This window comes from Rattus norvegicus, chromosome 3 (assembly GCF_021556685.1).
Source record: "Rattus norvegicus strain SHRSP/BbbUtx chromosome 3, alternate assembly SHRSP_T2T, whole genome shotgun sequence".
NCBI lineage: Eukaryota > Metazoa > Chordata > Mammalia > Rodentia > Muridae > Rattus > Rattus norvegicus.
The window spans coordinates 87,505,134-87,529,531 of NC_141536.1; the positions used below are offsets into that span (position 1 = coordinate 87,505,134).

At 45.7% G+C, this 24,398-nt stretch overlaps 2 protein-coding genes across 6 annotated transcripts in view; one reads left to right on the forward strand and one right to left on the reverse strand.

Moving 5' to 3' along the window:
* The window catches only part of Prr5l (proline rich 5 like), a 173,209-nt gene extending 166,049 nt beyond the window's left edge, over positions 1–7,160 (reverse strand). The window contains exon 1 of the mRNA XM_087653268.1: positions 6,997–7,160. The gene's annotated coding sequence lies outside the window, so the exon portion shown is untranslated. The remainder of the gene's footprint in view (positions 1–6,996) is intronic.
* A 2,430-nt stretch (positions 7,161–9,590) lies between these two features.
* On the forward strand, positions 9,591–24,035 carry Commd9 (COMM domain containing 9). 5 transcript variants are annotated; one of them, NM_001429953.1, is made up of 7 exons: positions 9,591–9,653; positions 17,636–17,761; positions 19,508–19,647; positions 21,300–21,334; positions 22,255–22,358; positions 23,333–23,469; positions 23,651–24,035. In NM_001429953.1, exons 1-7 carry the CDS (start codon positions 9,603–9,605, stop codon positions 23,652–23,654), a joined length of 597 nt encoding a protein of 198 aa, NP_001416882.1. In that variant the 5' UTR covers positions 9,591–9,602; the 3' UTR covers positions 23,655–24,035. The 5 variants fall into 5 exon arrangements, 4 of the variants coding, with proteins under 4 accessions (NP_001416882.1, NP_001416883.1, NP_001028864.1 ...); XR_015682747.1 differs by lacking the exon at positions 21,300–21,334; NM_001429954.1 differs by lacking the exon at positions 17,636–17,761.
* The last annotated feature ends 363 nt before the right edge of the window (positions 24,036–24,398 follow it).

The window sequence follows — 24,398 nt, forward strand, 5'->3', positions numbered from 1 at the left end:
TGGCCTAGTAACTGTGCTTTCCATTGTTCAAATAGAAAACTCTGGGCTTTCTTTCTATTTGTTCCTCCTTCAGCTGATCTCATTGGCAGCCACGCTCTGTCCTAACTCCTTTGGTTTTGTTTCTGCCTCTCACCCCCTTTGCTCATCCTCCATGGCCTTGACCTCTCATTTTTTGGTATGTCCCTTCTTTGCCTCAGGTTGGCCTTTCCAAAAAAGAAATCCATTCAGTTTGGAGGTTTTGTTTTTTCTGTTTGAAGCCATCTATGTTCACACACTATGTTCACAACCTCCGGTATTAACCTGGTGGCTTCCATGTTCTCCCTGCTTCCTCTTATAAACCCTGCTGTCCGCTGAGGCACACCATGTATCTCTGTGCCCCCTTTCCTATCGCCTGAGATGCCCTCCTTTCTGCACCAACATTTCTTCACCTGAAAACCCAGAGGCTAGCTCATACTCCATTAGCCAACGACCTGCCCTTTCCTGGTGAGGGTTCACAAAAGTCTCTGACATGCTAAGAGCTAAACAGCTACTGGATAGACAGACAGAAAATGCATCCTCTCCCCCTTCCCCGTCCCTGCCAGCCTGTCTAGGTCCTGTCACTTGGATCTCAGCTTCACCTCAGCCCAACCCAGCCCCATATTGCCATTAGATGATCCCCAGGGCATAAAGTTTCCAAATGGCTGCCATAGTCATTCATGGTTTCCATTTCCTAAAGAGACAGGGGCAAGAAGATTCTTAGTAATTTTTTTTACTTCCCAAGTGCTGCCCCGTTCCCAGTCCCCCCTTGAAGAGCCCCCCCCCCAGTCCCTGAGAGGGTGTACCTTCTGTTATCCTCCCTACCCTGGACATCAAGTCTCTACAGGATTAGGTACATCTTCAGTCACTGAGGTCAGACAAGGCAGCCCTCTGTGCCTGTACATATGTGCCAGGGGCCTCCGACCAGCCAGTGCATGATATTTGGTTGGTGGCTCAGTCTTTGAGAGCTCCCAAGGGTCCTTAGTTGACACTGTTGGTCATCCTGCAGGCTTGCCATCCCCTTCCATCAATGCAGGTGACTTTAGCAGAAATGCCCAACAGTGGGGACACAGAATCTGAAGAGACCACCTCTAGTGGCCAGAAACGATGCTCAGGGAGGAATAGGGACCTGAATCCACCAAAAAGACTCTTGACCCAAAATTACTCCTGTCTAAAAGAAATACAGGGACAAAAATGGAGCTGAGGCTGCAGCACTAGATGACCAGTGAAAGGCCCAATGTAGGATCCATCTCATGGGCAAGCACCAACTCCTGATTCTATTAGTGAGGTACCACCCAGCAGCTGACTAAGACAGATACAGATACCCACAGCCAAACCACACCAGTCAGATGGAGGTCAGGGATCCCTGTGGAAGAGTCTTTTTATTTTGTAAAAAGATAGGATTTTTGTTCAGTGGGATTTTTGTTTTTTAAAGTATCATTTTTAAGCGAAGAGTTTTATACCTTGAGGGCCTCTAAGCAATGACCTTCTAAGAAACTGTGTGATGGCATGGCCTCTCTGCCTCCTTTAGGGTCCTGAGTGAATGTCACTGCTTTTATGTGCTTCAAAGAGACACTCCACTCCTGCTCATTATCCCACCTTTTAACTTACACTGTGGAGAGAAAAGGGTTTTCAAAAACCAAAGACATCTCCTTGGAACAAGAAACTCATCTCGCATTGTACCAGAGGACGCTCCTGATGCACCTGTCACGATTGTCACCAGCCCTACATCACAGGCAGTAATGACCTTTATCTTTAGAATGTACAGCAAAGGAGGACATTTATGCAGTGCACCAGAACTGTGACAGGCACAAAAAGAAGGGAAAAAAAGCGTAAAGAATCCCAGATGCTGACAGGTCAGAGGAGGGTAGATGGATGGGAGCTAAATCTGGACTCTTCCCGTCCCTCCTCCACTTAGCAGAACACCCATCTTGGGTGAATTCTTTAACCTTTCCTAGCTCCAGGTGCGTCTCCCATCTGTGGATAATAATATCCTAGGGTTCTTTGTGAAAGCAAAATGAGGTGTTGTTTGGGTAGCAGGATGTAAAAGCTATTTCGGTCCCAGTTTGAACTGAATAGCCAGCATATTCCAAAGCGAGCTGTGAAGGTGGGGTGCAGGGGAAAGGACAGCAGAGACACTTGTTTCCTCTTTCTACTGTGACCTCCAGCACACGGGGGACTCTGGACAAGGGAAACTGCCAGAGTGAACAGGAGGAGTTGGGAGAAAGCAAGGAATATGTTTCCAGATCCAACCATCCACTCTTTGCTCCCAGAGAATGGCTCCAGAGGAGCACAGTGGCTGGGAGCCAAGACGTTACTGAGGGGTGAGGTCCGATCATGCTTTAGAAACCCAAAGTAAGGAAAGACCAGAGAGAAGGTGACCCTCTGGGATGATGGGGAGTAGTAGGATTTCGGCTTGCTAGGGTAGTTGAAATTATTTTCCAAAAGTCTGAGATATGCCACAGGTAACCTGTGGACCTGTGGTAGTTTCTTGTTTATTTGACTTTGTTTGCTTGAGACAGGATCACACCATTGCCTAGGCTGGCCTTCGATCCACAGCAATCACCCTGCCTCACCCTATCAAGTGCTTTGAGGATAGTAGAAACTCTTCTACACAAGGAAGCTGTTAATGCCTTCTAGATGATGAACGTGTGTCTTCCTGCTTTACAAGTTGCAGCCTCTGTCCCCAGTGCCTCAGGGTATGGCTGTATATCAAAACGGGACTTCTAAAACACTGGTTGTGGGCCAAAAGGATAGTTCAGTGGGCAATCATATTCCTGCCAGTCCAGATGACCTGACCCTGATCCTAGTAACTCACCCGATAAAAAAAGAAAACTAACTCCCACAAGTTGTCTGCTGGTCTCCACATATGCACCGTGGCACACATGGAACAAACACGCACACTAAATTAACATTTAAAATTTTAATTATGTTAAATTACAAGGTCCTTAGTAGTAGATCAATGGTTCTAAACCTTCCTAATGCTGCAACCCTTTTATACAGTTCCTCATGTTGTGGTGATCCCCGAACCATAACTTTTTGGTTGCTACTATATGAATTGTACTGTAAATATCTGTGTTTTCCAGTGATCATAGGTGACACCCATGAAAAGGTCACTTGACACCCCCACCCCCACCCCAGGAGTGTTGTGACCCACAGGTTGAGAACTGCTGGTGTACATACTAAACCAGTGTGCATCAGGGATGTGCACACACAAAAGAAAGGCAATAGGAGAATACAGCAGGAAGGCAGGCATCTGCAAGGCAGGGAGAAAGGCCTTGGTCTTGAACTTCTAGTCTCTAAAGCCCCATGTCTGTGGTGTGTTTATGACAGAACCTCCTGATCCTGAAAGGAAGAGAAAGATTTAGGCAGTCACTTCCTGGAGAGTTTAGAGATCCTCAAAGTTCGTGAAGGTGGACACTCTCTGAAACGTCCACAGTTGTGCTAAGAGATAGAGCCTACAGTCCAGCCAGTGTGACTGTCTAGAGCTTTAGTGTCCTCTAAAAGACCATATACTAAAGACTCAGCCACCAGCCTCAGGTGATATTGGAATTGGGATGGAGGCTTTGAGATGTTGGGCCTTTCGGGGACATTGGGTCATCAGAATTGTTCCCTCAGTGGGGATTCTGGACCTTAGCTCCCTGTCTTGCTATGGATGGCTTTAACGTCAATGCACCACACATTAGAACCACCTAAAGTAAGGCGCCTAACCTAGAGAACTATCCTGATAGCCTTGATGAAGCTGAGAAGACCCACTGATAAAATGGTATTTCAGAAGGAAGATTGACTTGCCTTTTGCTAGATAGATGGACCTTGCCTCTAGCCTCCGGTTGATTTGTCCTGTTGTTCAGGCTGCTGCTGATTCCTTCTCTAGCAGCAGAACCAGCCGTTCCCAAGCTTTCAGCCTGGCATAGGGACCAGATGAAAATTCCGGACTCCCAGCGCCAGATTAAAACTAGTGAGGCACCCACCATGTAGAATAAGAAACTACCTGGTGAGAGACATCTGTTGTGGGACTACTTGGACTGAGGCACCGGTCTCAAGCGTCTGCTCCATTTCCCCAAATTCTGGAAATTAGACAAAAACCAGCATTCCTCAGGAATTGGTGAAGCTGGTTCCCCTCTACCAAAAAGAGTCATTTCCCTAAGTGGCAGAAGGGATAAATGGCTACCTGTGGTACCTATTACCATATCAAAGCTCATGCTGGCCTCCAGGCGTCCTCAGTAGCAAAAGTACCTATAACACATTTCAGAGTCCACACTAGCTAGCACCCTAGCTCTTCCCACCTCCTCCCCTGGCCTAACCTTCTCCAGCTCAGGGGTGTTCATCTTCACCCTGCTATCCTTCTGCTATCCTGGCTAAGCTCTCTCTTTTGTCTGCAGCTCTTTATGCCTTCCTTGCTCACTCTCCCCTCTCCCACACTGTCTCTTCCCCCTTTCCCTTTCTGCTCTGCTCCTGATTTCTTGGGGCCAGGTCTAGACTGATAACCAGGTTGAGTCTACTATTTTCTCACTCTGATTTGGACACTTCCGGATGCCTCTGGCTATTCTCTCTCTCTCTCTTCTCTCCTCTCCACCTACAGTAACAATCTTCCCCTTAACCATATGATGGAGTGGTTATATTAAGATATATACATCAAGGAACTGGTAACTACCAGGTTCTCAGTGACTCAAGTGTGATTTGGCTGTTGTTATTTTCAAGCTGACTTAACAAATTCTGATATATATTCTGTACACACACACACACACACACACACACACACACACACCACAGAGCACAGAGACACATGCACTAACACACATATGCCCTTGGTTATTTTCCTCCAGGGAACCCCAACTAAACATCTCCTCTCTTTGCTCCCCAGCTGCTGTGAAGTGAACAAATTTCTCCTGGCCTGTGATTCTGCCATGAGGTCCCCCATGAAAGCATGAGCCAAAATGAAACTTTGATCCTTAAAAGTTGATTTCTTCAGGTATTTTGCAAAAGTGATAAGAAGTTAACTAAGACACGATAGTATGAGCCAAGTAGAAACTTTAGTGGCTTTTTTGCTTCCCCTCTGCCCTCCCAAGAGTCAGATAAAAGCATACCATTGATTCCATGGGAGGCTGTGGGGAGGTTTCCACCCCAGGTGGTGTTGGAAGTCTGGCATCCCCAAGGACTGGGTGTATCAGTTTTTTAAATCGACACAATGTTAAAAAGTATATGTAGCTGGGAAACATTTGGTTCCTGAAAGTTATCCAGGAGAAGTACAGAGTTGCTTTAACTTTTATTCTAGGACAAGTGTGAGGACCTACAAAAATTAGAGTACTAAACACAAATAGTTGTCTTACTGAATATACTTCACAAGTCCTGTTTGTTTAATATATAAGAGAAGTTATTGTCTGACGTATACATAGGCACCTTGGTCCATTTATAACCAAGCAAGAGGCAGTATTCAGTGAGTAGTCATTACCATTCAAAATTCCCTCCCTGTCACCATGGGGGAATCCCATCCTCCTCAGGCAAGACAATGTTGATGGCAGCAGACCAGTCATTAACAGTTGTTCACTCCTCCAGCTGACATTTCAGGTACAGAAATTCTGTAAAGCCAAGGAGTGAACACCACCTCTAAATACACCAGTTCATAAAGCAAACACTACCTACCATCCAGTAGGCAACTGGGCAAGCCACAAATTCACATAATGCTTCAATGAGAACTGAGTCCAAATCTGGCTTCCTGGTTTAACGGCCGTGTGACCCTAAATGATTTCATGTCTCTGTGCCTCTGACTTCCTTATCTATTAAATCGGGGTAATAAAGTATCCACTTGACTAGGTTATCCTCTAGAATAGACGAGGAAATAGATGCAAAACTACTTAAGACAACCAGGGCAAATGATTCAGTAGACAGACTTAGCATTATATCACATGATTTCTTAGAGGGAATCCGGTGATGAGCTCAGTTTATTGGTAGCATGAGGAACTCCTGATGGAGAACAGATTCTAAACCCAGACTTCCTGTTATGCAAGAATGGGAAACATGACTGAATACACGTTTGCTATTATTGCTGTTAACATTGTGAAGCACTACAGTAATGTCTATATGGATACAGTGCACACAGTAAGAGCTTAATAGTAACAACTGCCATCTAGAAAAGGTTGCTTCAATAATCCTGAAGGTTCTGGTCACTCGGAGGTCTCAGAGGCATCTACTCCTGTTGGTAAATTGTTGGTAAAAGATCACCGGAATCTTCTCAGGTTCCGTTCTTCCTAGATACTGTAACCTGTTGTTTATCACTTGAGGCTTGAGTGTCCCCTCTCCCCCTTTGGGGATGAACGTTTCAGTTTGGAAACAATGTTACCATCAGGTAGAACATGCCATACAACAGGTCAAAACACCCTCACACACAATATGAAAGGAACAAACCCTTAAAAACATGTTTTAAAAGGCATAGCTGTACCTTACCATTAACAGAGGATTGAATTTAGGGTCCCCAAGGACATCGGAATCTGAAAATGCACAGAACCTTAATTTTTAAAGTGACACAGCCACTTTCAATAAATTATGCACACCTTCCCACATACTTTAAGTCATCATTAGATTACCACCACTGTCGGGTACAACATAGAGATTCTGTAACTATTTATTAGCCTGTGTTGTTTAGAAAAAAAAAAGGATAAGGAAAAATGTCTGGTTATGCTCAGGTTAAATGAAATTTAAATAATATTTTTTTATCCCATGCTGGTAACATTCTCAGATATGAAACCCATGGATATAGCAGGCTGTCTCTGCTTCTCGTTTGTCAGGCTGCCAAACTTGACCACAGTTGCCCTTCCCTGTGTGAGCAAGAGGTGTCTCTCAAGTTAGGAGGGTGTCTCAAACCCAGAATCCCATCTTCCTTGGGCTACTCCCTCAGCCATTGCCTGTAGTGTCTCTACCCTAGGCTCTCAGTCTCTCTCTCCAGGCTACCTCTCTTGTTCCTTCCTCCAGTGTGACTCCTACCTTTCCCAGGAGAGGTGAAGTGTCCTGTCCTTCCAGCCTTCTGAGGTGGTGACACTTTGACAGTAGGCCCCACTCACCACTCACTGACTCTGAAAACTAATGGGAACGAAAACAGAATCTGAAAGGCCGCCTCTACCAGCAGGAAATCATTGTTTCGCCAATCCCAGAGCTGATAAACAAGTGTAACATTGGAGACAGGAGGATACAGTGCTATTCAAGGCTAATGTCACAGCCGCTGCTCTGTGTGCATGAAAGAGACAAAGGGGGCCTGTGTACAAACATAGGGACAATGCTGTTGTATTACCAGCTGCTTCTGTTACTCTTGGGGACAGCGGATGAGAAATGAGGCCATGGTGTCTTTCTTGGTTTGATGTGCTCTGAACTTAACCAATTTTAGCAACCAGGCCATTTAGGGTGTGGACAAGACCCAAGCACACTTAGTTCACGGTTTCTATAGGGGGAAGCATGGGTCATCACCCCAAAATGATCTACTGCTTACAAGTCATTTCCAATACATGCTAAATCTCCAGTGTCCCTCTCCCCTTCCCTTATCACCTTTAGAGTCAGAGAGAACCGTGGTCATCTTTCCACAATGCTTGGTTTTCACAGACACCAAGCTCCTATCCGATTTTCTGACTTACAGTATTCTGTGGCTAGCTTCCACACTTCCTATGAGTCCCCACCCCAATCTTTTGAAACTGATCAGTGGGGGTGTTTCAAACCTAAGTAATTGTGATGGTTGGTTTTCAGATGTCAAGGTGCTGCAATCTAAAACCATGTGAGATGGGAGTCTCAACGGAGGGATTACAGGCCGGGCCTGTGTGTGAATCTCTAGGAGATTGTCTTGGATGTCGATTGAGATGGAAAGACCCACTCTGAATGTGGGCAGCACCATTTCCTGGGCCCAGCACTGCTATGTGTAAGAGTGAAGAAGTCTAGCTAAGCGTAGGCACCAAGCTAGTGGCAATGGGTGTGTTTGGTTTTCTCCCTGCTCCTGACTGGGCCTGTGGTGTGACCACAGTCTCAAGCTTCTGCCTCGAGGACAGACTGGTATTTGGAACTCTTTCCCCCTGTATCGTTTTCTGTTGGGGTAACAATCACAGCAACAGAGAGGAAACCAGAAGGAAATGTGCTCTGCTGTTCTTACATTTTGATTGCTTGCCTTAAGAAATAATTGAAGCCCATGAGAGTTTAACAATGTAAGTGTATCTATGAATAAAAAACTCTGTCAAGATCCACTTTTCACTGAAATGAGTAAATGAAACAAATGAATCTACTCAAAGTAAACTTTAAGTTTGGTGTGTTGGTAGGTCTATAACAAGCATGCCTCCCCTTGTTCCTACACAGCTGCTCAGCTTCCAAGTTTAGAACATTTGGAAGCATTTTTGTTGACCTTTATCAGGTTGATATCTCGCGCAGTCCACGTATCTCCAGTCAAGCTCTGAGCACTTACAGTTCTCTGACTAATGGTTGTAAGTTTAGTTAGCAACATCTGGAGCACTGGTGGTGGAGAAATCTGAGGTAATATTTGCAGCAGCTACTGAAGCTGCTCTCACGGAACAGCATGCATCAGGCTGGCCTATACCCTTAGCACATCCACCTTTCGCTGGTAACCCTCCATCAGGTTGTGTTTATTCAAGGAAGAATCATGTCTTTAAAGTCAGGTAGCTCGGAAAGCCCGGCTCCTTCCTCCACAGGTTTCTGTTTCTTTCTTAGTTCTGGAAGCCTGTTCTCGAAGTTGGGAGTCACTGCCCATCTTGCAGTTGCAAGGTTTCAGTTAAGCCTTTGACCCAGTCACTGCCAATTTCAGACTCTCTGAAGGCCAGAAGGTCTGCCTCTGAGGAAGGAGCTGTTGGCAGGCTTCACTTCCTTACTATGTGACCCTTGACACTGATTCCCAGAGCAAGAGACTCAAGAGAAAAAGTGCAGACCAAGGTGCACAGTGCTGAGATAGGTAAAATCTTCACATGCCCTCCTCCTTTCTAACCCCTTTCCTAATCAGCTGCTCTTCAAACCGGATCTCTCTGGGACCATGGGGAAGTTACTAAGAACCCTAAGTGACATAGCTTGACTGTCTGGATAAGGCTAGTTATAATGGCAAGCCCCTACTTCTCCACGAACAGAAAAGAAACTATAAGCCTTGAAGCATTGTGGTTTTTAGGGTGTACTGCAGGCATGTGAGCATACATGTGTGTGTGTGTGAATTCCAAGAATTCAAATAGGCACAGCTTCATTTAAATCCAGATGGTGAGTAGGCCTATCACTTCTGGGCATCTAAGTTGCCAAGGTGCCTGCCAAGCCTGCAGGTGCATTCCCTAGATCAACGAGCCCACCCAGAAGGGCAAAGGCAAAACCAGTTTCCCTGACCTAGGCAGTCCAGCAAGTTGTTCTCTGGAAATCATCCTATATCTGAGTTCTCCCGGCATCTTGGCACTCTGGTCTTTGAGTTTAGCTATGCAGGAGTGAGACTTCCTGGTTCTCTGCATACCCTAATACTCCTTCGCCATTCCCGCCAGCCACAGTGAAGAACTACAACTCCCAGAATGTCCTGCTAGGGGTCACGCGGCACGCTCCGCTTGCTCCTGCTATCACATGACTCCCGAAAGATGGCGGCCTTGACATCAGAGCATTTCGTGGCGCTCCAGAGCCTGCTGAAGGTATCTTGAAGGGGTGGGGATGCGTGCAGCGACAGCTTTAGTATCTGGGACTTGGTGCAAAACAAGAATTGGGAGCAAACAGGCCCTGGCATGGAACACTGTTCCACTCCCACCCTATTTCCCGCGCGCCAGTGCTTGTCTGTGTGACCCTGAGAAAATCGCACAGCCTTTCTGAGCTTTTAAGCTGGAGCAACAAAATTAATCACGCCCTGATATTAAGGTGGAAGTAAAAATCAGATAGTCGATGTAAATGCACCCAAGAATTAGTGACCAGGAGTGTTTTTTCGGATTGGAGCATTTGGGTGACAGCCACCAGTTCCCTATTTAATTCCAGCTTACGCACGCTTTACCAGGAAATTCTCTACCTCTTGTCACTCTAGTACTTATAGGGACGTCGTAAAGTTTGAGTTACTCCGTAGAAGGGTGGCTTTGCTTTCCCTCTTAGAACTTATTACTAGCTAACACCATGGATCTCTTTGTATTCTCTTCTGAGGAACCTGACTTCTGTTTCTTTGTGTTTTCCTTTCTTCTTTCCTCTCCAGTTGACGATCAGAAATTATCCTCGTGACACTATCATTATCAGCCACACCTATAATGCCCTCTCCAGTCTACATCTCTCTAGTATGCGTTTGCTCAGTCCACTCCTGAACGCTTTGACTTCGTTGTTCACACGAGTGTGCCAACAAGAACACCTGGCACCCAGTATGTGCTGAGGAAATAGCTATGAAGTGTCTTAGTGTAACAGAACTGTGACTAGAAACCAAGAGTTTTCATTATCAGTTTCCCCCTTCATTGTGGTTGATTTGAGTTGTTCCTTCTCCATGCCTGCTTGTCTTGGGACATTTTGTTTTCTTTGATAAGCCCTTCAAAAACATAATATATAACATAAATACTGAGAAAGCAGAAATCATGAGTGCTTCTCTGGGTGACTGCACACTCACGTAGCCAACACCAGATCACAAACTGAGACACCAGTACCCCCAGCAGCTCCATGGTTACTTCTCCACGGGCCTTTCCATCACTGTATTGCTTTGGACACGGTATAATACTCAATTCCTGACCTCCACAAAAATGGAACACTTCATATCCTTGTTCACGCCTGGCTTCCAGTCATGACTGTAGCTGTACCTCACTTTCATTGCGCTATTGTTTAAATAAGCTTTATTGAAAGCTAACGAGAATGTTTCCTGTAGTTGTGAGAAATAGCGCAGAGAGATGCCGTTTACCTTTTGCCCCATGTCGCCCAATGGTAACTTCCTGAAAGTCTACTGAACAGTATCACAGTTGGGGTATTTACATTGATCCAGTCAAGCTCCAGGACATGTCTATCAGGGTAAGACCCCCTGAGTTGACGTCTTGCAGCCGAGCTCATTTGCAGTCAGCCTCCAGACCTCCTTGACACTTCAGCATTCTTCTGTCATGAGTTTTCATTTCCAGAGCTTTGTAAATCTTGCTGTAGGTGACGTTTGTGGGTTGGTTTTCCTCACTAAACCTCATTCTCTAGAGCGGTGGTTCTCAGGCTGTGGGTCGCAACCCCTTTGTGGTTGCATGTCAGTTATCCTGCAATATCAGACATTTACATCACAATTTATAACAGTAGCAAATTTACTATGAAGTAGCAATAAAATAATGATATGGTTGGGGTCTCCACAACATGAGGAACTGTATTAAAGAGTCGCAGTATTAGGAAGGCTGAGAAACCACTTCTCTAGAGAATCATATGGATCGTGCGTATCCACAATTGCTTCCTTTTCATTGCTCTGAAGTACTCTGAAGTATGTTCTATTTGTTTGCTCATTGGTCTGTTGAAAAGTATGTAGAGTATTTCTAGTACTAGCTTTTACAGAAATAGTCGCCAGGCCGTTTGGAAGTCACATGACTTAAAGACATTTCCAAACTTTTCCGGAGTACCTGACTACTTTACATGTATGTTTGTATCAGCGTCAACATTTTGGGTTGTCAGTATATCCTACCCGAATCATTCTGATAAGTGTTACTTGGCTCTGTGTGTGTCTACATATGTGTTTGTGGGTGTATACATGTGGTCAGAGCACAACCTTGGGTGTCAGTTCTGCCTTCAGTCTTGCTGGAGATTTTCTCATCCTTCACTGCTCAGAACTCTCCTTCTGCCTGTTATTTTCAGACAGGAGCCCTAGGATTTCAGGCATGAGCCCTGCTTCCGCTTTTGTGTGTTTTCATCAGGCTTGTGCAGCAAGCGCTTTACCCCTGAGCTGTGCCCCCAGCCCCGTATCTGTCTTGTATATTTGAGCCTGTGATCCACACTGAGCCAGTTTTGTATAAAATACATGGTACGTAGGTTGAGTGTGCTTATTATAATGTCACATTGTTTCAGGACTGTTTGTGAAAAAGATTTTTCTTCCACCGAATTGCTTCTGCAATTCAAGAATCCCTTGGACACATCTGTGTTGGTTTGTTTTGGGGTCTCTGTTGCCCTGTTCTGTGTGCTTATCCCTCCGTGTGTACACAGGCTTGATTGTCCTAACTATATAATAAATAAATCTTGACATCAGATCAATTCTTCCTACTTTATTGTTTTTTTTTTTCTCAAAATTGCTTTGGCTTGGGCTGTAGCTCAATCCGTAAATCATGTGTTATGCAAGCATGGGGATGTGGGTGTGATTCCTGGACCGCAAGTGAAAAAGCCATCATGATGGTGTGCACTTGTAATCCCAGTGCTGGGGAGGCAAAGACAGCGGGATCCCAGGGGCAGTCTAGGCAGGCTAGGCAGCCTTGGCTGTTTGGCTGGTCTAGACCAGTGATAGAACTTGTTTCAAGGAGCAAGGTGAATGGGGCCCTGAGGAACCACAGAGAGATTGTCTTCTCCTTCTATATGTGTGTACACACATGTGCACATGTATCTCCCAACACATTCACAGGCACATGCATGCATGCAAACTTTGCTAGCTGCTCTAAGTCCGTTGCCTTTCACTATACATTTTTAAATGTTGTTGGCTATATCTAAGACAAACTTGCTTAGATTTTTGATAGGAATTGCGTTGAACATATGTGCCAATTAGAGGAGAAATTGCCCTCCTTACGATATTGAATCTCCCAGAACATAAACTTGGTCAAGTATCTCCATATTTATCCCATCTTCTCTGAGATCTTTGATCTGCAATGTAGAGTCATAGCACAGAAGTACTAGGGGTCATTCTTTGACCAATTGCAGATGACATTTTTTAAATTATATGTCCATTAGTTGGACAGATAGAGCCCAAATTGAGATGGTTGAACTTTTGATGGTTTTACCTTACAACAATATCTAAATAAAAGCAGTGGATCGGAATGACGCAGTGGATCTGGGTCATCTGGCTTGCAGCACCTAGGGAAGGTGCTAGGAGTGCCATGCAGCAGTGCCTCAGTGCCCTGTGAGCCAGGCAGCAGTCAGTGTCAAAACCCAGCGCTCTCCAGGTACTGACACAAACCATGGCATTCTGTAGGTTGGCTGTATTACATGTGTTTCCTAATTAGGGTAGTTTTTAAAGTAATTATTTTTATTGTATGTCCATTGGTGTTCTGCTTGCATACATGTCTGTGTGAGGATGTTAGATCTTGGAATTACAGACAGTTGTGACCATGTGGGTGCTGGGAATTGAACCTGGGTCCTCTGGAATAGCAGTCAGTGCCACTGAAGGCCATCTTTCTAGCCCCCCTAATTAGGGTATTTAAAAAAATTTCTTGGTTTGTGTGTGTGTGTGTGTGTGTGCGCGCGCGCTTGCACCATGGTGCATGTGTGAAGACCAGAACGCTACTTGAGTTGGTTCTGTCCTTCCACCCTGTAAGTTCTAGGAATCAAACTTATGTCCTCAGGCTTTCCAGCACTCACCTTTCCTTGCTTGCCAAACCATCTCCCTAGTTGAGAGGGTTGTTTGTTTGTTTGTTTGTTTGTTTGTTTAGGTTTAAAAAATCCTCATGTTTAAGTTTAGCAAACATTTTTTTCTTGCTTTAAGATGTGTGCTCACTTCCCTTGATCTGTTAAAATTGTTAGTTATATAGATTTTCATATATTTAGCCAGATTTAGATTCCCAGAATAAATCCTGTTTGCTCATAGTGTATAATCCCTTTTATATATTCTTTGTATGTTGCTCATTTCTATATGCTAATATTTTGCTAAGCTCTTCTGTGTAACTTTTTATGAGAGGATGCTGATCTGTAATATCCAAACTGTCTGGTGTGAATATTAAGGTAATTTTACCCATAAAATACATCGGAAACTGTTACCCTCTCCTCTGTTCTCTAAAAGAGATTTATAGAGTTGATATTTTTAATCTTGAGATGTTTGTTAGAATTCTTCAGTGAAAAATGTCTTGGTCTAGAGATTTCTTTTTTTGAGTTAAGGTTGTGGATTCAATTTCCTGAATGTGACAGCTGTCACATATCTGTTTCATATGAGGGCACCGTGATGCTGTGTTTGAGTAATTGGTCCATTTGTGGAAGCCGTCGGGTTTGTGTGTAGGCTCCCCTTAGCCTTTCACTGTCTGGCTTGTCATTCTTGCCAGCTCTTTGTTTCACTCACTCCCCCTGTCCTCTTACCGGGGAAGTGTTGCACGCATGTCAATTAGAGTGATGGATGGTGCTGCTGAGTTCTTCCGTATCCTGTTTCATATCTGGCTGGTTCTATCAGTTGCTGAAGGAAGGGTGTTGCTGTGCCCATAGCGTTTGGGAAGTCACCTGCTTCTCCTTACATTTCTGTCGCAGTTTGCAGTTGGTTCCCTTCCTGGGTACATACTCATTCTGGCTGCCTTCTTGGGGCACAGAATCTTGAGGCATTTTATAATATACTCCGATAGTTTCCTTTTTGCAGAGCATGCTTTATCTGGGCTTCCGTGTGGCCATCCTTGCTTTCCCTTGGTTAATGTTTAGATGGTATTCTTCATCCATCCATCTACCTATAGCCTGCCCATATACTTGAAAGGAGAGCCTTGTATTTAGTATTTAATGTTTTTCATCCACTCTGCCCAGTTTTTTATTTTAATTAGAATATTGAAGTCAGTTAGACTTAATATAAATGCTACCACGTTAGGACGTAAATCTGTTCTTTTTTTCCTGCTCATTCTTTATTGTCTTTTTCTTTTTTACATTTCTCTGTTTTCCCATGGGTTATTTGAACATTTTAAAAAGAATTCTACTTTGAAGGCTAGGAAGATGGCTAAATGGGTAAGCGTGCTTGCCACACAAGCCTGAGAACCGGAGTTTGAATCTCCAGCCCTCACTTAAAAAGCTATGCATGGCCACAGAACTACTGAGACCACTATAATGAGACCACTGTAGGTCAGGGCCAGGAGGTCTCAAGGCTCCTGGCCGCCAGCCTAGCTCCAGCGTCAGTGAGAGACCTTGTCTCAAGGGAACAAGGAGGAGAGTGATGAAGCAGGACATGAACATCCTTGTGTACATATACTCACACACACTCCTGTACACACTGGCACACACATATACACATGTGCACACATACATGCGCAGACATACACACATTCACACACGCAGACACACAAACACATATACACACAAACACATTCACATGCATGCACACACATACACCACACACATACACACACACACACACACACAGAATTCTGTATTATCTGGGGGTCTGATGCACTTTTTAATCAAGCCTTTCCAGTCACACTGCGTGTTTATCGAAGTCTGTTGATGTCATCATTGTATCTGAGGATGAAGTCTTTTTATAACACATTCATATTAAATATTTTTCCCCATTATACTTAAAGCTCTACCAAACAGTATTATGATTTTTACTTAATGCTTCAAATGTAATATAGAAAATGTATTTTGTTTTACGTCTTTGCTTGTTCTTTTCTGTTTTGTGGTGTAGGAAAATCTGTAAAAGCACTGACTGCCATGGTCAGAGGTTGATGCTGATGGTTCCAGGATCAGCTTGTGAAGCTCACGTGCACTGTGACGGTTCTCTGTGCCCCTGGGATGCTGGGAAAGATGGGGGAAAGGTCAGGCTTGCTCAGGGGCAGTATGCAGTGGTGACCCAAGGTGGTTTCAGGTCACTGTGCCTCCCCACACTTCTGCCATTCCTTTCCCGTCATAGTCCTCCTTCACCGCAGATCTTCTGGCAACTGTCTTGGTTTTCTCTAATTCCTGATGGACACTTTATGAGCTGGGAGTTCTAGGTTGACAGTTGAGGCTGCATCTGAGAATTATACTTCCTTGCCTCTCAAGTTTCCACATGAAAGCCACTGTTACTCTGTTTCTTGTAATGCTTATATTTTTTTGTCTTTTTTTTTTCTTTTTTAAGTTTCTGGTGTGTCTAGGTATGAAGTTTTTAAACTATACTCTTTAGGGTTCACTTAGGTTCTTGAAATATTTACCTTTAAGTCTGTGGTTAAACTTAGAAAGTTTAATGATGTGTTCTTCTGTTTTCTTAAATGTTATCTATCATGTGTCTGCCTGTCTAACTGCTACTTCCTCGTTTATCTCCCTGCATGCCTCGGTGGTACATTTGTTAGATCTTTGGTGGAGCCCTGCAGGCCCCCATGCCGTGTGGATTAGGTTTTCCTCTGCTCAGACTGGGTAATTTCATACAATGGTTGTCTTCCATATCTGAGTCCTCCCTGCATTTGTCTTCTGAGAGTTTGGCTGTGTCTCTGGTGGCTTCCATTTTATTATCATTGCCTTCTATTTTTGGCAGTCTTTTTATTTGTTTCAGGCATGTTTTTTAATTACTGGAGATTGCAATCATAGCTGTATGAAGACATTGGTCAGATATTTTAGCGTTGTCGTTCGTGACGTCGCATAGCTCAAGATGACCTGCAGCTTGTGATCGTCTTTAGCCTCCTGTGGCGTCTGCCCCTCCCCCTTCACTATTCTTAAGAGCTTCCTGGCTCCTGGTCACACAGTGATTTCTATTAGAACCTGGGCATGTTCTGGTTGCATTCTGAGACTATGTGTAATGCTTAAATCTTGTTTTAGCTGGCTTTTTCCAACACTGCTAAGATAGAGAGTAGGGGTGTCTTGTCACCTTGACACAAGCACAAACTAAATAGAGTCATCTCGAAAGACTGAACCCCAATTGAGAAAATGCCTCTATCCGATTGGCCTGTAGGCAAGACTGTAGGACATTCTCTTGATTGATGACTGATGTGGGAGGGCCTGCCCCCTGAGACTTGGTACCACTCCTGGGCACTTGGTTGTGAAGTTATGTAAGAAATCAGAAAGCAGGCTGAGCAAGCCAGTAAGCCTTGCTCCTCTGTGGCCTTGCTTCAGTTTCTTCTTCCAGGTTCCTGCCTTGGCTTCCCACTGACTGTGGACTATAACCTGTAAGCCAAATTAACATTTCCCTCCCCATGTTGGTTTTGGTCAGTCTTTATCACAGTAAGAGAAACCAGAATGCTACCTCATGAATTCCACTGGAAGTGGAAGTCCAGATTCCTAGAATAGTGTGACTTGTTACAGGCCGGTAGGATTGCAGATCCCAGCTCCCTGTCCATCCTTCCTGGGCACCGCCCTTGCAGAGTTGTTTGGGATGCTGTGCCATTGCATCACCGGGCTTGCTGCTCAGAGGCGCTTCCTCTCAGCCACTGCTGGTCCTCATGATGTGTGTCCATAGTTTCGTATGTGATCGTTGGTTTGGGCTGAAGTAGAGTAGTTATTGTCTAAAAGTTTTGTGTCTGAGGAGGCTGCCCCTCTAGGGCAAGGTCTGGGATCAGTGAGGCACCCAAGAACCTCAGTACCCATCTTCTTCCCTGGTCCTTATGCTAGCAAGTCAGGGTTGTCTCCCCCCATGCACAGTCAGGTTTGTTTTCCAGAAGTGCCCAGGGATATTGGCTGATGTCAACAGGAAGGATATGGAAAGGCTCATCCATCTTCCCAGAAACACAAGTGCCCTTCCTGTAGGCTGTCAGCATTAAGAAACTCTCAAAAGTGTCATAAAGTAACCAACACAAATGTTTGCAGACTATAACTGTGTGCTTACCGCCTGTAAATTAACTCCCAGGCCTCCTCAAAAGATGTCGTCAGACAGCTGTGCCAAGAAAGCTTCTCCAGTTCAGCCCTTCACTCAAAAACACTCCTGGATAACACATGTTCCAGCTTGTCTGTGACCCAGGAGGAGGCAGAGCAAGTAAGTGTGGCGAGAAGAGCCCTGAGCCGCAGCCCTGACCACTTGCTAACCCCTTTCTTCACTCCCCATCGGGCGAACGTCCAAAGACCTTTTCTCCTTACACATCTGTTGACACTGTGGCAAACTGCAGACAGATTTTTGAAAATATTAATGAACTCTGAGGCCTTTGACTTTGAGCCTTTCCTTATGACACATAAGCCTCCTTATGAGAAATATAACCAGAGTTCTAGGTGTCGTTCATTTCAGACGTATTGCCTAGGAGTGTGTAAAAAACCGGCCTTCTGTGACCTTTCTGCACAGCATGTGACGTGGGGGTACTGATGAGTGTCAGCTGGACGGCCAACGGCTGAGGCCCTGAGGCCCGAGTGGCTAGAGAGTACCCACTGCTGGGCTCAATCAGCCTCCCTCAGGGATGCTGTGTTCCCCATAATCCTCTCTTCCCTCAGCCCCTGCACATCTTCTGCTCAGCTCATATGATTTTCATCAGACAGCTAAGAGGAGGCTAGAGTGCCTCAAGCTAAGTTTTCTGGTTTGTCCATCCAGGCACATGCTTAGCTGGGTATCTTTATCCAAATGGTGCCATTACTGTCATTAGTTTTCTTTAATGTCGAGCTTTCTTCGTGGAAATCAACTATAGGAAAGTAAAAGGCAGAAGTAAGATCGTAGACATAGTTTGGATATCCTTAAAATAAAGCCAGGACTTTGGGTACAGGTGTGTGATTCTAGAAAAACAGAGGAAGGAGTGGGGAACTGTGGAGAATGGAGACAAGGCCATTACCGTGCATGCTGATGAGATGGTCACTGCTGAGCGTCAACTCCCACCCCGACCACTGCAGGCTTCACTTCTCTTTGCTTCTGGGTTGTGTCCATTCATAGTCAGACAGCCTCCGTGCTATCAGATAAAGCTGCAGAGTGGAAAAAAGTCACCTCCACAGAGCTTTTTTGGGTTCAGCTAAGCATCGTTAAGTTCGTCAGTGAACTCTAAGCTCCATTCTGCTGCAGATCTACGAGGACATGGGATGTTTGCTGGGAGTGTAGCTCACTGATAGAGTGCTGGCGGAAGCCCTGGCCTTGCTGTGCGGTGCCTACAAGGGTATAAGGTGGGAGACACATGGAGGCAGGCTCCAAGACTCGTCTTCACAGAGGGAGTCACACCACTGGGCAGGAACTTTCTCCTTGATCTTCTGGGTGACAGCTTAAGGATAAGGACGTGAGATGCCTTCCACCCTAGATGGAAGCCCACACTCCAGGGACCGGTATCTCCTCACAACCCAATCAGCACAGGTCCAAGGAGGGTGCAGCCTCACTCAGGGAAGTGCACCCCAGTGTTTACACAGTCCTCTTGGGCCAGAGGCTTTGGGCCACTGCAGGGTTGCCTAGTAACCTAGCTGGCTTTCCACTTCTCTCAGGTTACCAGGGAAACAGCATAACAGAGTTAAGTGGAGGTCAGGTTCTGCTGCAGAAGACAAAAAGATACATTATCCCTTTGCCCACAACTAACAAGTTTCTGACGAGCTGATGGCTTCCTATGTCAGGGAGCTATCTCTGTCTTCTAAAAGGACCAGTGAACTAGCAGAGTCAAATTGGGTGTCAGTATGTGCTACAGCGGCCCCCACACTGCAGTGAACCCATTCACGTGACTGTGGTCATGTCCCGCCCCCCCCCCCCCGGGATGAGTGTGCAGAGCTCCACCCTACCCCCCTGCTCCTGCCCTTCAGCTGCGGGGCTGCCCCTTCTGTCCCACAGCTGCTCCAGGCTCTGCACCACTTCACTAGGCTGGTGGCCTTCCGTGACCTGTCCTCTGCTGAGGCGATTCTGGCTCTCTTTCCGGAAAATTTCCACCAGAACCTCAAAAACCTGCTGACAAAAATCATCCTGGAGCACATGTAAGTGGGTGTTTTTGAGAGTCCCTTCAAACTTTCACAATTCTCGTTATTACTGTTGTAGAAATAATGTGAGTTTGTGGTTGAGAGTGCACACTGTGTATGATGAATGCTGAGAGCACATACGTATGGCCCTGGAACCCCACACCCAGAGGTTAGTGGCATCCACTCTTTAATGGAAGGCTCTTCATCTCTTTACTTAGTTCTGTTATTTGAGGAAGGGTCTCATGTAGCTGAGGCTGGCCTTGAACTCCCTTTCTGGCCAAGGATAACACTGAACTCAGGCTTCTTCTACCTCCACTTCCCAAGTGCTGGGCTTACAGGCATGAGCTCCCACTCCTGGCTGTTTCTCCTGCGTATATGTGGAGAAGCTGATCCTTAGGTTTTGTTTTTAACACACAGACAGAACCTTGCCATTTTAGAACTTACTTATTTTCAGCAAACAGTATTAAAATTTAATAGTTAAATGTAAAGTATATTCTAGTCCATGGAGGAATTCTGTGTCATTTTTAAATTCCTTAAGGTGAGCCATTTAAGATATTGGCAGTTTCTCCCAAAAATAATTTGTGGTAGGTAAAACCTTTTTTTTTTGTTGTTGTTGTTACATATTCAGTTATTCACTTACTGGCTTAAAGGTCATGTACATACTGGTTCCTAGTTTTGCCTTACATTGTCCAGTTGCCTCCAAAAATGTTGTTCCAACATGGTCTGTTGTTGTTGTTGTTGTTGTTGTTTATTTTTTGGTTTTGTTTGTGTGAGACTAGGTCTCCCAGTGTAGCCCAGGCTAGCCTGGCATGTGGAGCCCTTGTGGCTGCTGCTGTGATTATAGGCATGCACCACCAAACCTGGCCTCGAAGCACTGAGGTTTCTTTCCTTTTCCCAGTTCTGTGAATGGAGACGGTTTCTCATTTTAGCTTTTAAGTTTTAAAAATGGTATTAGAAATGTTGAATGTCTTTTTCCTGTGCTTACTGGTCATTTTTTGTTTCTCTTGTGAATTGTCTATATCTTCTGAGCTGGGAAAATGCTTTTCAACATGAATCTTAAGTAGAAGTGATTGTTGTCTAGGGGTCCAGCTTGAAGGGGTCCAGCAGCAGAAACTGGTAATAGTTCTTGACCAAGGACTTTGTTGTTTATTTAGGAACTCTCACACATGACCACATTTTACTCTGACTCCATGGCACCTCACTCCGACACTACTTGTGGGTGTGTTTACATAAGATGCAGTCCTCACAGTAGGTGCTCAGGGAAGGGAGAGTGAAGTGACTTTTTTGTTTTGTCTTTGAGACTAATAGCACAAGAAGCTTGCAACACATTAAGCGTTCTATTTTTCTCTAGCATTGTTTTATTACATTTCTTTATTTGGAGGGCTGCAGGGCATGCTGTAGTGGCATGGAGGTCAGAGAGCAGCTTGCAGCTCTTAGCTCTGTTTGTTGACCAGCTGGGTCCCACAGACTGAGCTGGGTCCTGTCTTAGGGCCTCTGCTGTTTTATGCCTTTATGTTTGTGGGTTTTCTTTCCCTAAGCTATCCATCACCTAACTTTTCAAAACAATGAAAAACTGCCTCTGAAGGGAGAGTTTTCTGGTAAGAGGCCACAAGCTGGGGACCCTCATTGCTCCCCCATTGTTTCTTCCCCATCTTTTCCTTTTTAAACAGATCGACTTGGAGAACTGAAGCCCAAGCAAACCAGAGTGAGTACTGCCTCTCCCTACCCTGCTCCCCAGGGCCAGCTGAGTCCTCCAGCCAAGAACTTAACTGCAGATCAAAGAGAATTATCCTAGTTCCGTGCTGTACCTTTTAAATTTCACATTATTTCACCACTATTACTACTACTACTACTACTACTACTACTACTACTACTACTACTACTACTAATGTTATGATAGGAGCAGGTTGCTAAAGAATACAGAAACACCCAAGTAGAAAGTGAAGTACTTAATGTAAATGTTGGTTAAGAGGGAGCAGAGCAGGCCAATGGGAAGGGGAGGAGGAGAAAGAAAGAAGTGGGTATCAGGTGGTGTGTGCTCAGTAGACATGTTTACAACAGTTACATTAGTAACACACTACCATGTACAATGAATAGTAATGAGAACTACATGTATGAGTTGGACTTGCAGAGAGGAAAGATGGTCGCTGAAGGTCCTCCAGAAGGTTGTGTAGAGCAGGCCAAGTGACTGCCCTTGCACTCACTTTGAGCCAGCGCAGACTCACCCAGCCTTTCCACCAACCCTGCAGTCCAGGCTTCCAGATGAGGAAGCAGGCTCTGGGTTAGACAAGTGCGGGGCTTGCTTCTAGAAAACAAAGTCTCTGGCACCATTGCTGAAGTTGCCCTTCCTCTACGACCTTGTGGTCACTTGTCATTCTGTCCCAACTCCTGGAGTGGGAGCGCCTGAAGATGTGCCCACTGGGAATCCGTGCTAAGGACAGGTGGCACCAAGCCGTGTGTAAGGCACACAACTTGTAGGTCTTAGGTCCTCCCTGTCTCTTCCTGAGACTTGCTTGTCATGGAGCATGTTGTGTGTATACATTCCTTCCAGCCGCCTGTCATTGGATGAAAGCTTGGAAGAGACAGGTAGTATATAAGCTCTGACCACAGCTGTCCCCTCCACAGTCTCTCTGCCACGCCTAGTGGACCTGGACTGGAGAGTGGATATCAAAACCTCGTCTGACAGCATCAGCCGCATGGCCGTCCCCACCTGCCTGCTCCAGATGAAGGTATACACACCCCGTGTCAACTCCTCAGGAGACAAGGGGGAGTGACAGTGAGTTGGCCTTCTCCCACCCCAGTCATCTAAAACACCAGCAGAGTAAATAACAGTAACAATAATAATGTCCCCTCCCAAATGTGGTGCTCATTCACATGTCACATCCGTAGGACCGTCTTGACTTAGCATGGTCATAATAAAGTAGTTCCTAAAAGCAGAAGTTTCGTGAGAATGGGCGCAGATACGTTTTTCAGATGACGTGCCGCTGTCTGCGGTGTCCTTCTTTAAGCAGGGTTACACACGCAGATGTCACATAGCCCCCGACTCCTCAGGTACACAGACTCTCACTAGTTCCTGTCCAGTCGACTTGGGCCATCCCTGCTGCAGCACAGCCCAAGCCGCAGATGGCAGCTGAGTGGCCAGCACCTCCTCCGTAGTCACATGCCCTGCCCCCCTCTCTTCACCTTATCGTTCTTTTCCGAACTTCATAAGGGCCTAGGCCCATTTTGTAGGATTTCGGTAGCTAAAATTAGAAGGGTGCGATGCTGTAGCCACTTTCCCAGGCACCCAGTAACTCAACATCTGTCGAAGACGAAGACCTTTCAAAATATAGTAACATTTCATTTCCTCTTTAAGACCACATAGGTATATGTGGAAATTTTCTTTCCTGTGTCCAATTGCTTTATGCATGCCATGGAGCCCTCTTGTCAAAGTGTGGTATGTACAGGTAGTGTTTTCTCACTTGAGCACTGAGACCCTGTGTCGGAGAGGTCAGTGAGCCTCCGCTCACCCAGAGCATGTAAAGGGGAAGTGACCATGCCGTTGGAGTATCTCCTTCACTACCTGCTGCTAAAGAAGGAAAGGCCAGGATTCTCTGCTGCACTCAGTAGCAGCCTCTTAAGAGCCCATAGAACGGGGTAGGGTTCACTTCCAGGGAGAAACAGACAGGCAGCTTTGACTTTCTGGGCCGTGTTCTTCTTGCAGATCCAGGAGGACCCTAGTCTGTGTGGAGAGAAACCCTCTATCTCGGCTGTGACCGTGGAGCTGAGCAAAGAAACGCTGGACACCATGTTAGATGGGCTGGGTCGCATTCGGGACCAGCTCTCTGCTGTAGCTAATAAGTAAGGCCAGCAGCTATTGGCCTGGGAGGGTGTGGCTGCCGGCACAGAGGCTGACAGTGGCAGACAGTGGGGTGGAAGGGCTGCTGCTACACAGAAGGCACAGTGGAGGAAAGGAAGCGGCCATACCCATGCCCATGCCCACGGCTCCTCTCTTCTCTTCCTCCTTTTGTTTTTCCTGAAGATGAGCAAAGCCTCCATCTCTGAGAAGGCCCTGTGTGGAGGTAAACCGCCTTCGGCCATGCAAAGGAGCAGGTTCTTCATCAGCCGCCTGTGCACTGCTATAGAGAACTCAGGCCGGTGCTGGGCACTCACCTAATGATTTACCTCCAGCTCACATGAGCTCGTTTCCAGCCCAGAATACATGAGGGAATTGGGGATGATGCCAGCAGTGCCTGCTTCCCCATCACAGACGTCAGCAGACACATAACGATCCCCTAAGACCCCTCTCTGAGCTTGCAGCCCTGCTGGGCCACAGCTCCAATGCAGAAAGCTGGAACACACCACTGGCCACTATTCCTGCGCTAGGAAGTAAGAAGAGTTGGAAATAAATAACAGTGATGATTCTGGTTGTGGTTCTTTACTTGAGTTTCTGTCTTCAGCCCTCTCTACTTCTCACTTGGGTAAATGATCTTAACATCTTAATTGCAAGTGAAGCTCACGGCTGTATGGTGTGAGGTGATACAAGGAATGTGGACCTCAACTCTCTGCTGTTGTCTATAGTGTGAAACAGAAAAACAGCTAACAGTCAGTGGAAGCACTCCTCAGAGATTAGCCACACAAGATCATTTCTCTTATGTGCCTCTCATATCATAGGACCCCATGTCTGGAAACTTTTCCTCCTTCAGTATCTCCACAGTAGCACAGTGCAGCCTGAGAGAGGGGTGTGTGTGTGTGTGTGTGTGTGTGTGTGTGTGTGTGTGTGTGTGTGT